Here is a 16,447-nt window from a genome sequence, read left to right on the forward strand (position 1 = left end):
TGTATAGGTTGCTAAATCTGGTTTTAAACTTCTGATCCTTCTGCTTCAGCCTCCAAATTATTATAAGATTATAACACTGTGTCATTGAATTTCGTTTCTTTATGATTTTTAAAACTTGATTTTTGGTCTTAGATATGTTCATAACAGATATCCACCCACTAAACTATTCTGAGGGTTGGCAATTATTTGAGAATTTGACATGAAGTGAAACTGTTTATAGTTTTTGTTCCATAAGTAGTTAACTGATCTTTCAGATACCATCAGTGGGCTAAAGCTTCCTTGCAACAGATTCAACACAGGCCAAATGTCCTATGTTCCATCCTATATGAATGTGGAGTACCGAGATACTGTGTCATTGAGGATTCCCTCACAGGCCTTCCACATGCAGACCCGTGATTCTACCCCATATTTCAAAAGCACAAGGCCACTCTGACTATCCCACACTCAAAACTCTCCCATGGTCCATTGCTTCCCGCAATCACTAAAATGCTCACCTGGGAATTTTATTTGCTTGATGCTTTCCCAATTTAACTTGTGCTTTATTTTTTTACCATGCCTCTGCACAAACAAGCCAGTGTCTAGTGAAGGAGATTCACATTGCCCTGAGCATTTGTTCTCACTTCATGACTGCAAATTCATAACCATTGTCTTAGGAAGTACATTCTATTAGCCACATTGGGAGTCCCTGACCAAAAGCCACTTCCTTTCCTCTTGCTTCCTCCAAATATCAGTGCTTACTCGAATTATTTTTCATTTTGTTAAAATCTAATTACGGATGTTTACCAAAGACAGATCTTCCTCAGCAGGTATACAGTCTCCCAGCTGTTTGAAGTAATGCAATGGCAGTGCTGAGATAAATATCCACACTGTCACATACTGCACATCAGTGCTTACATATGTAGAATGAATCAGGGCAGGACTGCTTAATTCATTCTTGAGACTCTTAGTTGAGTTTAACACACACACACAAAAAAAACTCCATGTTTTCACTGTGTCTTAGTTTGAAATTTCATGGCAACTGTAAGATTTTTATTGAAGTAATTTCAGCAGTTGCTCTTGGTTTGTGATTTGATGGCATCCTCAGACTGTGTCACCAATCATTTGCTTCTTCTTGTTTCAGATACTTCTCACCACATCAACCATACTTAGAATAGCCTTTGTGTGTCAGTGTAGGTTATATTATGCTATAATAACAAACAACCCCCAAATTCCAATAGTTTTACAAACAAAGATTTCTACCTCTTTCCTGGTAACATACCCATTCCGTTCTCTCTAACCAAAATACTGTGGGGCATTGAGGAAGAAGTGCCACATATTCTTAATGCATATCTTTCTGGCCACCTCAAGTCTTATTGCCAACGCTTATGCCATTTAATCCTCTTCTAGGTGGAACAACGAACACTTCTAATGAAATAACATTTCTCAACTTTCCAATTCCTAAGTCAAATATCTTACCATTTTCTGAAGTACCTCTTTGGAGAAACTACTCCCACACAAGCTGAGACCAGCACACATGCAGTGAAAAACAACTGCAATTCTGTGGGGAACCTGTCCTGCAGAATCGGGGCCAGACACAGGACCACAGAGCCAAATGCCATAAGAGCATTAGAGTCGCTAGGAAGAGGACACATCCAGTTTCAAAACTACATGGATTTCTGGAAATTTGCCAAGCAAAATTTAGAATTAAGAAAATATGGGATAGAGAGATGGCTCAGCAGTTAAGAACACTGACTATTCTTGCAGAAGACCCAGGTTCGAATCCCAGCACCCACATGGCAGCTAACAACTGTCCATAACTCCAGTCCCAGGGGATCCGACAGCCTCTTCTGACCTCTGTAGGCGTTGCACGACACGAGTACACTTACCTACACGCAGGCGATACAAGCATACACATAAAATAAATAAAATAAAAAAATACAGTATTTTTTTCTAATATATCTGTCTAGCAAATACTTTAAAGCTACTTCAACCTCCCCTTATTTTAGCACTTAGTATAGGTCCCATGCCTTTCTCTTAGGCAAACCATAAGACTGAGGAAATAGCAGTTTTAAAGAGCTCCCAATTCATGCCAGGAGCCAGACAGAGCCAGCCTGGCAACACCAAGGAACACACTACATGGAAAGAGGTAAATAGAGAAGTTATTGATTTGGGGAAGGTTTCCCTAATGGATGAATAAATTCCTTTGGGCAGGCAGGAAGGAAAGCTTTCATGGAGAAGGACCCCACAGAGCCAGGAGATACCAGGAATCAGATTTCTGAAAGTTCATGAATTCAAGAATCATCAGACAAGACCTAAGTACAGCCTTCTGCTGTGTATACATCTTTATGTAGCTCTGTTAGACAATGTCCTTATATTGGCAAGGTTAAATACCATGGCAGATGCCATATCTATGGGAAGAATTCCCAAGTAATCACAGCCAGTGGCTGATAATTCAAAATCAAGCAGTAACAAGTCAACAGTGTAAAGACACCCTTCAAGACAGCAGCAGAAGTCCTAAAATTACAACAGAAATGCGTAAAGCCATGGTCTGGTGCCTGTGTGCCAATGCAGATGTGGACAGTCCCCAGCAGCTGCTGAGTCAACAGGCACAGGCACAGCCCCTGAACACAGTGCTCAGTTCCAAGTCAGGGCTTCCTTGGCAAAACTATCTAGCAAAGATGCTGATCTCAACCCTTTCTCCCCAGTCGCATTGAAAGCTATGCCAAAACAAGGTTCTGGACCTCTAATTCTGTCTAAATTTTTATCACTCTCTAGGCATCAATATTTTTGAAGATCTTCATTAAAAATATGTACATAGGATGTCAAGCCAGCTTTTTAGGGTGATAGCAGCCATTCTACCTGTAAGGTAGAAAGATGATACTTCCCCTAGCTGTTAAAGAGCTGACCCAGACACGTGTACCTCTTCCTCATCCAAGCAGCTGCTGAAGGATGCTTACCACTGCATTCTTGAAGAAGTGCCAGTGCTATTCTTGGGTCCTTTATAATGCTATATTATTCACTTAAAATTTACCTTTTACTTTGAAATACAGCCCCCAAATATAAACAGTGAACTCTGTGCATGGTGTTGCATGCCTACAATCCCAGCACTCAGCAGGCTGAAGCAGGAGGTTCAAGACTCACCTGAGCTTCTCAGTAGTACCCTGCTTTAAAAATTGCATTACCAATTCTCTCAATACCATTACTAGTCACTTTAGTACATATTGGAAAAAAAATCTATCAATGTAAGGAAATATATGAAATGATGGAAAAGCAGAATTCAAGCTGAAAATACCCCCAAGTTGGCCATGTGTGCCCTTCTGGTCCGCCACCATAAAAGCATGCAGTTAGTTAATGAGGTGCTGCTGTGAAGAGCAGGTGTCTGCGCAATGACGCCTCATCATTTATTTGGATTACTCTTTCCTGTGAGGCTAACCAATCTAATAGAGATTGTGTTTCCTTGTATATAAAACCAGGGCAAGAATACAATGAGTGCTGAAAGAAAATGTGATAGATCACAATTCATCAAAATTAAATACTACTGTATGTTGTAAGGAATATCACCAAGAAAGTGAAAAAACAAACCAAAGGATGGGAATAAATATTCCCAGGGCATATATCTGATAAGAAACTTTCATCTAGAACAAAGAAAGAAAGAATGCTTACAACCCCCCTCCCAGATTAAATAACCAAATAAAGAGATGGAAAAGGCTTTGAATAGAATAGAGATTTCTCTAGGGAAGACAGACAAATGGACACTAGCCATGGAAAAGATTCTCAACATCACCACTCTTTAGGGAACTGCAAGTCAAGACTATAATAAGATACCATTTCATACACAGTGGGATAGCTACAATCAAAATGACACTAAGGGCAGAGGGAGATGTGAAGAAATTGGACTTCTTATATGCTGCTGATAGTAATAAAAAATGGCTGTATCACTTTAAAAAATATTCTGACAGTCCCCCAAAAGGAAAGAGTATCACATGATTTAGTAATTCCACTTCTAAGTGCATGAATTCATTTTCCAACTGAATAAATACATAGCCATGGGTTATCAAATTAAAAATGTAGTGTAAGGCATGGATACCTTTCTAGGAGTTACTAGTCTGGGAAGCCTCAGAGGCCTCAAAAAAAAAAAAAACCAAAAAACAAAAACCTAGCCTATTGCTATTACTCTTGGTTACCCACCACAACTACATGGTAAAACTCTATTACTGAAAACACTACACACTTTGGCTATAGGACATAGAGAAATCAATCTCAAACTGACTGGGAAACATCCTCCCTGCTGCCTAGGTTCCACAGTGCCAGAAGGTGCTATGCAGGCTGCTCGGAGAAAACATATCAATGGTCTTACTCCGTGCTGGACCCTCATGCTAAAATGCTGCCATGCCAGGCAAGCCCCGCTCACTGGTATAACAGTGGCACGACTATTATGGGGCAACTAAACTGCTTTCTGATTTAATTTGAGGCCTACTCCACAAAAGAGAATTGCATGCTTCATACTGTAATCCTGGTCAAAAGCCCATGGCTGGGGAGGTCATAGGCCCTAGGGCAGAACTTGCGATTGATATTTTGCTCAATGGTTATGCTGTTAAATTGCCTTCTAGTTATATTTACACCTATAAATATTAAATGTTAAATTTAATCATATATTTTTATTACTTTAAATTTAATGCTTATATAAAGCTGGGATACTTTCAACCTTGGTTAGAGAAGCTTCTTTTTGCTTTATATGGCAGTCAATGGAGAGAGGCATAACTAGTCAAAGTACTGAGAATAAAGGAATAAGTACTGAGCCCCAAAGGGGACATCTATACTAGTACCCCCATCACCAAGGCTCAGGGATCATCACTGAAGAGGAGGTGGACAGGATGTAAGAGCTGTAGGATGGGGAAAGCTGGGAAAGGCTGTCTTCTGGCCAGAACATGGCTGTCGCACTCATGAACTCAAAGCAGCTGTGGCTACCTCCACGAGATCTGCATAAGATCAAGATAGCCCAAATTCCAGCTTAGATGGGGTAGATGCTCTCTAGGACCCACCCCCTATTGAGGAGCTACTGACAGGTGATAGGTGCTGGGGGTGGGGAGACACATCATGGGTGTTTCCCATACTACAGTGGGAGGCTTTATAACCATGCACATGTACACAGCACCAACTGATCTTAGTGGGTTATGAAAAAGAAAGAAAAAGAAGACATGAAGTTGGGAGGGATGTATTGAAGGGGATATGGGGGAATTGGAGGGGGACATGAGGGGTAGTTATAATATTTCATTATATGTATGTATGTTTGAATGAAATTTCAAGAATAAAACATTTAAAATTAATAAAATTATTAGAATTAAACATAAATCAAAAGGGGAAATGCCCAAACTAAAATATGCACACGATGTTCATGGCAATCTCATGCCTAATAGCTTTCAAAAGGAAACAGCCCAAAATTTCCTTAACTTCTGAAAAGGCAAGAAGGTGTCAAGTCTATTGACACCACAGAACAAACTATTACTCTTCAGTGAAAAAGGAATCAAGAAACAATGCATACTGCAACACAAATGAATCTTCAAAGCCTAAAAAGTAACCTAAGTGAAAGCAGTCAACCAGAGAAGACTGCACATGATATAACTCCATTTATGTGAAATGTGTACAAAAGGCACATACACAGAAACACAAAATGATCACTAATGATCACACAGTTTCTTTGGGAGACAGTAACTATGTTCTAACGTTGATTGTGTTCTTGTTTGCAGAGCTGCACATATACTAAACATCATCGAGTTATATGCTAGAAATGGGTAGAGTACATCTCAATAAATTAATCAGGGGCTGGAGAGATGATTCAGTGGTTAAGAACACTGGCTGCTCTTACAGAGGACCCGGTTTGATTCCCAGCACCCAGATGGCGACTAACAACCTGAAACTCCAGTACCAAGGGACCCAACACCCTCTCTGATCTCTGTGAGCATTGCATGACATGGGTGCACTTACACAGATGCAGGCAGTACACTCATACACATAAAATAAACTTAATAAACAAAATATTAAAAAATAAATTAATCAATAAAAAAAGAGAAACCCTGTATGTATACTATTGGGATTACATGGCTTAATTCATATCAAGTAGAAGGTACATTATTTTGTCAACTCTTCACACTCAGTAAAAGCATATTTCTTGTTCCTTTCCTTTTTCCTTCCTCTTTTGAATAAAAATTTCCTCACCATTGAGCATATTTGAATTTTTCTGCTAGTGTTTTACAGGCACTCCAAAAACATGGAGGTAGAGAAGAAATATTTTTATAATGAAGATTAGGATGAAGAATTTTTGATAAAACCTGGCTCTGGCCATAAGACATATGTCAAGAACTCTTAAAGGAGAGTGATTTCATAGCATCAAGATGATAAAGTTACTGTTTTCTGGCACAAGCCCTAAACATGCTCCAAGCCTGCTGTCTAGGACTCAGGAACTGGGAGTGGGACCCAGTCTGGAAATCCAGGTGAACACTGTAAGGATTTCTAAGGAAAATAAATGGGCATAGAAGGAAAGAATAACAATTTGGTTTGGGTGTTTTGTTTTGTTTTACATTGTGTTTGACAGGGTCTCCCTAGTCCCAGCCTGCCTAGAAGTTACTGTGTAGACCTGGGTGGCCTGTATCTCACAGAGATCCAGCTGCCTCTGCCTCCTGAAGGCTGGGATTAAAGGCTGCACCACCACACTGGCATGACAATTTGTTTTTGAGTTCAAGATTAAATTAAATTACAAAAAATATACAGATGGTAATTATATTATTGCTGTTTTATTTCTCTTTTCTATATCTATAATATCTTTATTTGTAGGCATAATGGACAAAAATTTGGCAATAGGACTTTAATAAAGCTTAAAAGTCAGCCGGGCGTGGGGGTGCACGACTTCCATCCCAGCACTTGGGAGGCAGAGGCAGGTGGATCTCTGTGAGTTCAAGGCCAGCCTGGTCTACGTAGTGAGTTCCAGGACAGTTGGGGCTACAGGGAGACCCTGTCTCAAAAAGACCAAAAAGAAAAAAAAAGTGCACTCATGGGCACCAACTTTAAAGAAGTCTAAGTACATACATTAAGAGTGGGACACATGGACTCGAAGAAAACTTCAGTTTGTTATAATCTCCAGTGAAGAAGCAAGATACTATTTTAAAGGCTGATTTTAAAGGTTAGAAAACTCGTAGCTCTTCAACTGAAACACTATCATTCCTTTTGGATCTTTCTGTTTGTCTTTTAATCTTAGCTAAATGTAACTATCCCATTATACATCAGAAAAAGGAAGAGAATTAAAAATATTACACAGTTAAAGAAGTATAATAAATAATCTGCTCTCTATGGGTCTTGCAACAATCTTAAACTTTCTGCTCAAAGAAAACAAAAAACTTGAGAGTAAACTTCAGCTTGGCAAAAACTAGACTTTGCAAATTTTGGCAGTCTGCAGGACACACAATCAGAACCGGTGTGAAAGATGCAGCACTGATCTGGTGAGCCTTCTGTTCAGAGAAATAGGTAAGTGCTCCCTGATGTGGGCCAAACATGTCCGCTGAGATCAGTTTAATGCAGCATTTCATTAAACCCTGCTCCTTCACTTGTCTGCAATCCCAGTGTTTTGCACACATTTTCATACCTCATTACTGTTACAACCAAAGTCTCAGACCTGACTTTGAACTTCAAAGTACTTTCCTCAAATAGCACACTGTTGAATGAAAGCTTCCTCCATATGATATCAGAACTATACTGAATTACGTGATTTATATTTTCATTAATGGGGATGTAAGGAATGTCTCTTAAATTTTCTTTTTTACTCTCATGTACTAAAAACCAAACAAAATAAGTGTTAGACATTGAAACTCTTCTTTACAAAGTGAAGGGGATGGATACTAAAGCTTTGTGCTGTGGTACTACAGAGCAGATAACCCATAATACAGTATGGCTTGATGTCTGTGAGGGATTGGTCCTAGAATGTCCAGAAACATCAAAATCTACTGATGTTCAAGTCCTTTATGTAAAATGAACAAGTGTTTTCATAGAACTTACAAACATACTTCTGCACGCCTTAGCTCACCTGTACATTGTTTCCAAAATCTAATACTACATGAATGATATGCAAATTGTCTATTTGTTGAGATAGGGTCTTGCTATGTATCCCATATTGGCCTTGAGATTGCCATCCTCCTGCCTCTGTCTCCCAAGGGCTGGCACTGCAGAACCCTGCCACCATGCCAGTCATTATGTACACAGTTTTTATACTATATTGTTTATGGGTTGATGACAAAAACAAATGCCTGTGCATGTTCACTATAGATGCAATTTTTCTTTGTGAATATGTATATGTGTATGAGACTGTGATATCATTACATGTGTGCATGATCAGGAAGCTCGGAGGACATCAGGTACCCTGTTCTGTCATTCTCTACCTTGCTCCTCTGAGACAGGGTCTCTCACTGAACCTGGAGTTAGACTGGTAACCAGCATGCACCAGTGATCTTCCTGTCTCTGCTCCCAATAGCACTGGGGTTACAAGCACACATAGCCACACCAGCTTCTTACACAGTTATCTGGATCTCAACTCATGTCCTCAGGCTTGCTCAGCAAGCACTCTTACCCACTGAATCACCTCTCTAGTTCCTGTTTATGGATATTTCTAAGCCTAGTTATATGAGTCCAGAGATATGGAACTCCCAAGTATGGTAGTCTGATTGTGCTGAATATGACTGGGAAAATATGGAAACAATTTAAATGCATTGGAATTTTGAGATGACTCAGTGGGTAAAGACATTGTGAAGCCTGAAAGCCTGAGTTCCATCCTTAAGACTCACTTGGTGGAAGGAGAGAACTGACTCCTACAATGGTCCCCTGACTTCCATATGGTCTACATGCATCCTGTGAATAACCACACATAGGCACATACTCAATAAAAGTAATAAAATGGAACTCGTTGAAGTCATTAGGGAGATATCTTGCCATTCAAAATATCAATCAAGATTGGGGAGAAAAGCTAACTGAGAGAGGGAAGGGGGAGCTATAGTCCAGAAGAGGAATATAGAAGCTAAGCAGAATATCTGACAGACTCCTGGAACTTGGGGATAAAACCTAGAGACAGGGACTATTAAGAAGGGGAGCCACACTAAATCCACTTGTACTTTGGGTTAGTTATACTTGCACAAAGCACTTGGCTGAAGATGTAAAAGTAAAGCAGGATTCACACAAGCACAGAGGCTGATCCTGAGTCAGCTCTACCCCAATTCTAGCAAAGAGATGAAGCTTACCCTGGACTGCTGATGTCTCTTGCTGAAGCAAGCAGAGCAACCCCCTCAAAAATGAGTTCCTAGGAGAAAGAATGAGGAGAAAATGAAACAAAGAAAGGAGGAAGAAAGATATAGGCACAGTAGAGATTTCATGTGTGTAGGTTCAGAATTCTAGAAGAGGTTGAAGTCAGTGCAGAGCTGGAGAAGGTGGTGTGCCAAGGGGTCCTATGATGGCCAGAATCAAGATTGCCAGGCCCCAAAAGGATTACAGAGAAAACTATACAGGACATGGTAACTACATCAAGGAAAAAGAGATAAGGAGAAAACCATGAAGCATCAAGAAGGGAAGATTAAACTTAAAATAGCACCACTTGAACTGGTAAGTCTTCTCAAGAGAAATGATCAAAGCCAGAGATAATGAAACAGTATCATCAAATGGAAAAGTCAAAAAAAAAAAAAAATAAGCCAACCTAGGTAGCTATCACCAACACACAGCCTACCTTAAAAATAAGGTCATACCTGTATCTAGATTTAAAAATTAATTATAAACACTTTGTTACCAGAAGACCCATATTAAAGAAAATATTCTTGATACTATTTAAATGCTCTTCCTTAGGCAGAAGGAAAATGTTCACAAAGATTTGAAGATAAAAGAAAGACATAATAATAAAGAAGATGATCCAGGTGAACATTTACACCACTGAGCGATAAAGTAAATACATAGTGACAGTAGGAAATGGAAGTTAGAATGTAGAAATATAGATTCCAAATACATTTACATTAAATCCTTATGTTTGTCCCACCGAAAATAAATTACTAGAAGTAATGAGTATGTTATCAAGATTGTTCAATACAAAAACATTGTTTTCTTATAAATACACACAAGCAGAAAATTATGTTTAAAATATTTAAGCATTTATAGCATTAGACAATGTCAAACGTCTAGGATATATAAGATGTGCAAGATTTCTACATAGACAAATGGAACAGAGTATGGAGACAAGTTAAAGACCTGAATAAATGGAAAAATGGGGTACACACAAATTGGAAGTGTAATAATGTCATTTTTTACTAAATTAACTAATGTGGTCCTAATAAAAAGATAAGTCATGTTAAATGAAAACTAATCATCTGATTAGGAAATTTATAAAGAAATGAAAGCGTGAATAAACAATAAAGAAAAATGAAGAGAGAGAAGGATGTGCCACATAGAGTGAGTACTGCAATTTGCAAGGGTGAATGAATAAGCCAATGAGCAGAACAGAAACCCCAGCGCAGACCCCCCACACAAGCAAACTATTTGTGATCAGGGTGCTGCCTACAGAGCAATAATGCTTAGGAAAGAGGGAAAAGCTGACCTACAGTGCACACCAGTCACAAAATGTATAGCACACTTGTTTCTGTGATTTAATGAAAAGAACAATTTACCAAAAACCTACACAGATGGCTCATAAAAGAAAATCTCTAAGTAGGCAGCAGAAAAGTGCTCATCGTTACTAGTAACAGGACAAATGGAAGTTGAAAACACAAGACAGCGTCTCATACCCAGCACGTGATGCCCATGACAATGTCTAAGGCTATGAGGCAGAGGGGCCTCAGGCTACCTGGTGTGAGTATTCCTTGGTGTGACCATTTTAGAAAGCAGTTTGAGCATTCCTAGTTCTGCTCTCAGATGTACATTTCACATTTATCTGTGCAAATATTCACAGCTTTTCACAGCTGAATTATTCCTACCTGTGCACAAGAAGCAGTAGTTATATAAACTGTGACAGATTTACACAGGAGCACAGCAAAGGAAATACATTGAAGCACAGTGTGGCGATGAGTCAAGTCTCAAATGTCAGGCTGAGGTAGACAGAAGCCACTAAACAATCTGGACTCTACTACTCCATTAAACAAAGCTCAGAAACAGGCAAAATGAGCTATAGTCACAAGACTGGCTATTTTCAAGGAGAGAGGGGAAGAAATTCAAAATGTGGGGGGCTTTTGGTACCAGTATGCTCTGCGTCTGGTGTGGAGGGCAGCTACCTGATTATTCCCTCATAGGTGTTCAACTATCAGAAAAGTTATGAGTATTGTTCTCGTTTTCTTTTTACTGCTGTGTTAAAAACCATAACCCAAGCAACTTGGGGAGGAAAGGGTTTATTTCCTTTTACATTTCCAAGTGACAGTCCATCATTAAGGGAAGTCAGGGCAGGAATTCAAGGCAGAACAGGAACCTGAAGCCAGGAACTGAATCAGAGACCATGAAGGAATGCTGCTTGCTGGCTTGCTGCTCTGGTCTGTGCTCAGCCTTTTTCACACAGCCCAGAACCATCTGACCAGGGGGGTAGGCGGGGCACCATCCACAGTGGGCTGGGCCCTCCCACATCACTCAGCAACCAAGAAAATCCTTCATGGACCTGCTGACAGGAAATCCCATAGAGAAAATTTCCCAAATAAGGTTTCTTCTTCCCAGGTGTTTCAAGTTGAAAACCTAAGCCAACCATGACAAATATTGCTATTAAAGTTAAAAGTACCTCTTTACCTAGCATTACTCCTTTAAAGAAGACCAACTCTCCCTCACCCAGCAGTAATCACCTGACAACACTTCCTCAGCTAAGGTTGGGGCCTCCCACCCATTTCCCCAATTCTATACTGAGATTTTGTCTGATTGAGTTTGTGTGGGTCTTGTGCATGCTGTCACCATTGCTCTAAGTTTATGTGAGCATCACACTGAGGCACAACTGGGTACACAAACTTGACTCTATAGGACTTACCATATATGACAGAATGCATGAAATCCTGTGGGCAAGCTATTTGGGGGGGTTGGCAGATGGGGGAGGGGTTCTAAATATGATTAAGATGTATGTAAAGAACAAAAATTCAATAAAATATATATTGAAAAAAAACCTCTTTATAAAAGTTTCTTTATCAAGTATTACAGCATGAGAAAAAGTCAAATCTTTCCTCATGGTGATGTCTTACCTGCTTAATTTGAAGGTCTAACAATTGAAGTTTGACAATTTCTTAAAAATCCCCCCCCACACCTTTTCTTTCTTTTTCTTTCCTTGGGAATGGAACCCAAGGGCTTGCACACGTAGACAACTGTTCTACCCCTGAGCTGTACCTTTCTTACCTTATTACCTTCTTTGACCAACTGGAACCAGTTTGATCTAAAGATATTAAGAGGAAATACATATTTTTGCCATATCCTAAATACCTCAGTAACAGGTACTCATTATGTTTAACTAAACAGAAACTAGGTAAAATAACAGAAAAGATTTCTTGTATTATGATTCATGCTGAGATCAATGGTTTTACTACAACTCATAAGTAAACTATGATATAATATTTGCCTAATTCAATATTTTTCCAATATAAATGTTCTGATTCTACTTAAGCGATTATGTTTAAAAGTCATGTTCAGGAACAGCATTCTCCAAATTTCTTTAGACTATTAATACCGAAGTTCTGGTCAAAAGAATCCCCCAAATCTAGACACACTTAGTTTGTGCGCATTTCCTGAAATTCCTGAAGTGCCTTGTACTTTTGACTTGGGATATTTGAGCACATTAAATGCTAGAGTATAGGATGTTACTTATTTATGTGTTTTTTCCTCAGTGGAAAATATTCAATTATCTCTTCTGCAGAAATGACCCATTTGAATGTATACCTGCTGGCTGCAACCTTGAGGGCCAAGGAGAACTCCCCTGGGATAGGACGCTCCTGTATTATGTTCCTAAGGCCAGCCCCTCCCCTCTTTCATCATGACAGCTGCTGTGTGAGTAGTATTCATGACTCTGCTTTCTGCTTTGTATGTGTGCCCCCCTCCCCCCCATAGTCTGCAACCCTGCAGCATCATCCAAGAGATAGATCAGAATCACTGCCCACAGATGGGAAAGGGAGAATGAGGCACACAATCTCCATTGTGTGATAGTGAGAGAGCTTGCAAGCTGGCACCTCCCCTATGTATCCAGTCACACAGCCTTCAGCCACCACCCTGCAGACGCTGGTCCCTCTGCCTTATGTTCACATCCCAAGGAGATCATGAGATCATCATCTAGTCTGTATGGTCCCAGTAAACTCTCAGAGCTTTTATTCTCTCCTAATTCTTGTTTTGGCACTTTTTTCTTAGGCTATCAAGTCTTTCAGTCCTGATTACTGATTCAATTTGCATGAACTCACAATCCCCTTGAAAAGGAAAATAAATTAGGATTGCATTTAGCTTTAAAACATCTTTAAGATGATGAGGGTTATACTATTTCTCCATGTATGGGACAATTAGGATAATTTTAAAGTGCAAGTTCTTCAAGAGAAAGAGGTTTTATAACTGGCTGCCATGAAGCCTTGTGCACTACTTGGTGAATGTGGAACTCAGACTGGGCTAGAGAGAAGACAGTGCTGCACTGGGCCGGCGTCGCCAGTCTATGGAAAGCTTGAGGATTTCCCTGTAGTGTGTTTGTTCCAGAATGGTTAGGACGTGCTCTACTGTGCATGTGGGTAACACAGTGGCAGAGGCAGCATGTGGAGAAGAACACAGGATCAGAAGCTGCCAAGTCCACAACCTCTCCCTGGGCTTCTGAAGAATACAGCCAGACCTTCCTAACAGCACTCTGCCAGCCACAAAGGCAACTTTATTGACAAAGGCAGGCCTGGGCAGGATCACTCCCTTGTGGGAATACTACCACTATAGTCAGAGGAGACCTTTTGCTCATAAGGCTTAGAGCATAGAACAGCTTAAATCTCAGTCGTGTAAGTAATAAATAAATCATTTTCTGAATGCATCACAGAGCAATTGTCTTTACTGTGGGCACAGTTCTTAATGCCGAGCCTGATATTCTGGGAGTTCTCACTACCCACCCAAAGTGAGCACTTTACTGTGTCCCATACAGACACTCCAGTGCACAGGATTAACCAGCACTGCATGGAAATGGATCTGACAAGAATTCAAGCTTTTGTCTCCACTGACACATTGGTTCATAGAAGCCGAGGCAAAGAGGAGAGATATGGATAACAACCTCAACCCACTGTGGAGGTAGTCAACAACTAGTGCTCTGAGCCCAGGCAGGCAGCAAAGTGGGAGCAGGATGGGCAAGCAGTGATAGGGCAAGTTCCCTCCTGTAGACATGAAGGCAAACAGCAACCACTCAATCTAGCAGCGGCAGGTGGAGTAGGTCAAAAGGCTTCCTAGAGGAAAACAGCACCGACCGAGATGAGATGAACCAGAGAAGGAGAAGAAGCAGCAGGTGCTAGTGGTCAGGAGCATTCACCCACAGGCACCAGGCAGAGAGCAGAGCACCGGCTTCATGAACACCACTGCAGGGCTGGGGCTGATTCCGAGCTGCTTGTTTTTGCTCAAGTGTGTAGACAGCTCTGCTTTCACTTAGCATTTTCAATGCAGAGTTTGCAGACATGGCTATACCTTAGAGTTTGCAAAGCACTTTATTATCTCAATTACCATGCAAAGAATACACCAAGAATAAAAAGCTACCAAGAAAGTACCACAAATTATAATGTATACGTGACAGCAATTTAGTCAAACCTTAGTAAACACAGACAGAAGAGCAGACGACACCGTCTGGTTGTGGGTTGTTGAAACAAAATGGCAATGAAGCTCAGGCCAGGGCAACCTTAACCAGACAGCACTAGGAGAAGGCCATGTTCTAAGGTACAGGGATACCAGTATGGACCTCCCAGTATGGACCTCGTCATCCTGGATCACCAAAGCTGACTGAGCTCAGGATGAGGAGGTGGCCAGCTCCTGGGAGAACAGCCGCCTCCTATCTCCCCTGTCCCTTCCTTCTTGCTGCCAAGACCACTGACAGCCTCTTCTCTGACCATGGGTGAGTATTACTTATGTCATCAGACACTGACCATCTGCATCCCTCTCTACTGTCATACCTTTCCACAGCATGTCCCAGAGAGCACCTCACTCTCAGGTAGACCCTCTTCTCTATCACAGGTACCCATCTCCTCTACATACAGACAAAAGGGGCTCATATAATGGCGAATTCCTGACAATGGTGCTCTGAACAAGCATCCCTGTGATCTGTGGATGCATGCTTCACAAGGAGACCGTGCTGCCAGTGCAGCCAGCATCCCAAAGGGACTGGGAGTAGACACAGGAGTCACCTGTGGCGAAGACAACATTCCTCGAGACCAGCCGGTGCTCCACAATGGAGAACTGAGGGAGCTCGATCCTTTCCACTCCAGTGACAGCCTTGTCCCCGCCGCGCCAATAAAATTCAATGTCATCAGTGGTGTAACCATCTACCAGGAGAGAGAAGCAGGGACATGGTGGATACGAGAAGACATCGTCATTTTCTAGCAATGCACAGCCCAAGAAATTCTTTGTTAAAATGGAAGTAATGACTTTAATAGATTAAAGAATTATTTAATGTACCTGTCTGTCAGAAATGTCAAAGAATTAGCTTTCAAGTATTTGTGTGCTACCTCAGCAGTATGATTTGTGCCAGGCTGGTTCTGAGGGCAGAGAACTGGAGTTGTGGGAGATGAGAGCTCAGGTCAGAGTTCTGTATGTAAAATATAACTTTACAAATGTCTGGATATCACTCAGCAGAGAGTTTAAATACATCTTAACAACAAGGAATAAGCAAGTTGAGGGGAGTCAGGTAGGGAGAATTCTGGGATGGCTACAGAAACCGGGAGCCAGGTTTCCTAGTTGGGGCTTAGTTACACGAGGTCAGAGTGCCTGCTTTGCCTGTCCACTTTAAAAGTGCCTTTTGCTGAGAGACTCCTGGCCCTGATGCACTAGCATAGGTGACCTCATCACAAAGGTGTTCATGGTCAGGATTGTAGTACCACCCAGCTCTGGAGCAGTGCTCATGTTCACCTGGGTGGCACGCAGTGCTACTTGTGATGATTGAAAAAAAAGCAAAGCCCAGAGTTATCTGAACACCCAGGTGTCCTGGAAGACCACAGTAAATTCTCTTCCTCTCTCTGTTTCTGTTTCTTTCTGTTTTTACTTTTCTGTTTTTCTTTTCCTCTATCCATCCTTTCTATCTTCTACTCTTTCCCTCTTTTTCCTTCTGGTCCCCCTTTCCTCTCCCTACCTCTCCCTCCTTCCTTCCTTCCTTCCTTCCTTCCTTCCTTCCTTCTTCTTTCTCTTTATTTGTGTGTATGTACATGTGTATGTACATGTGGTGTGTGTGTGAGTGTGTGTGTGTGTGTGTGTGTGTGTGTAGAAGCCAGAGATCAGGTGTTTCCTT

General features: G+C 40.9%; 1 protein-coding gene across 2 annotated transcripts in view; it reads right to left on the bottom strand.

Annotated features, from left to right (window-relative positions):
* Gabrb3 (gamma-aminobutyric acid type A receptor beta3 subunit) overlaps positions 1–16,447 on the bottom strand; it is a 240,860-nt gene that overhangs the window by 21,101 nt on the left and 203,312 nt on the right. For both annotated transcript variants that reach the window (XM_008833630.3, XM_008833631.2), the window contains exon 6: positions 15,351–15,488. In XM_008833630.3, the coding sequence (XP_008831852.1) occupies positions 15,351–15,488 (138 nt within the window). The remainder of the gene's footprint in view (positions 1–15,350; positions 15,489–16,447) is intronic.

Source organism: Nannospalax galili, unplaced genomic scaffold (assembly GCF_000622305.1).
Source record: "Nannospalax galili isolate Female #2095 unplaced genomic scaffold, S.galili_v1.0 scaffold135, whole genome shotgun sequence".
NCBI lineage: Eukaryota > Metazoa > Chordata > Mammalia > Rodentia > Spalacidae > Nannospalax > Nannospalax galili.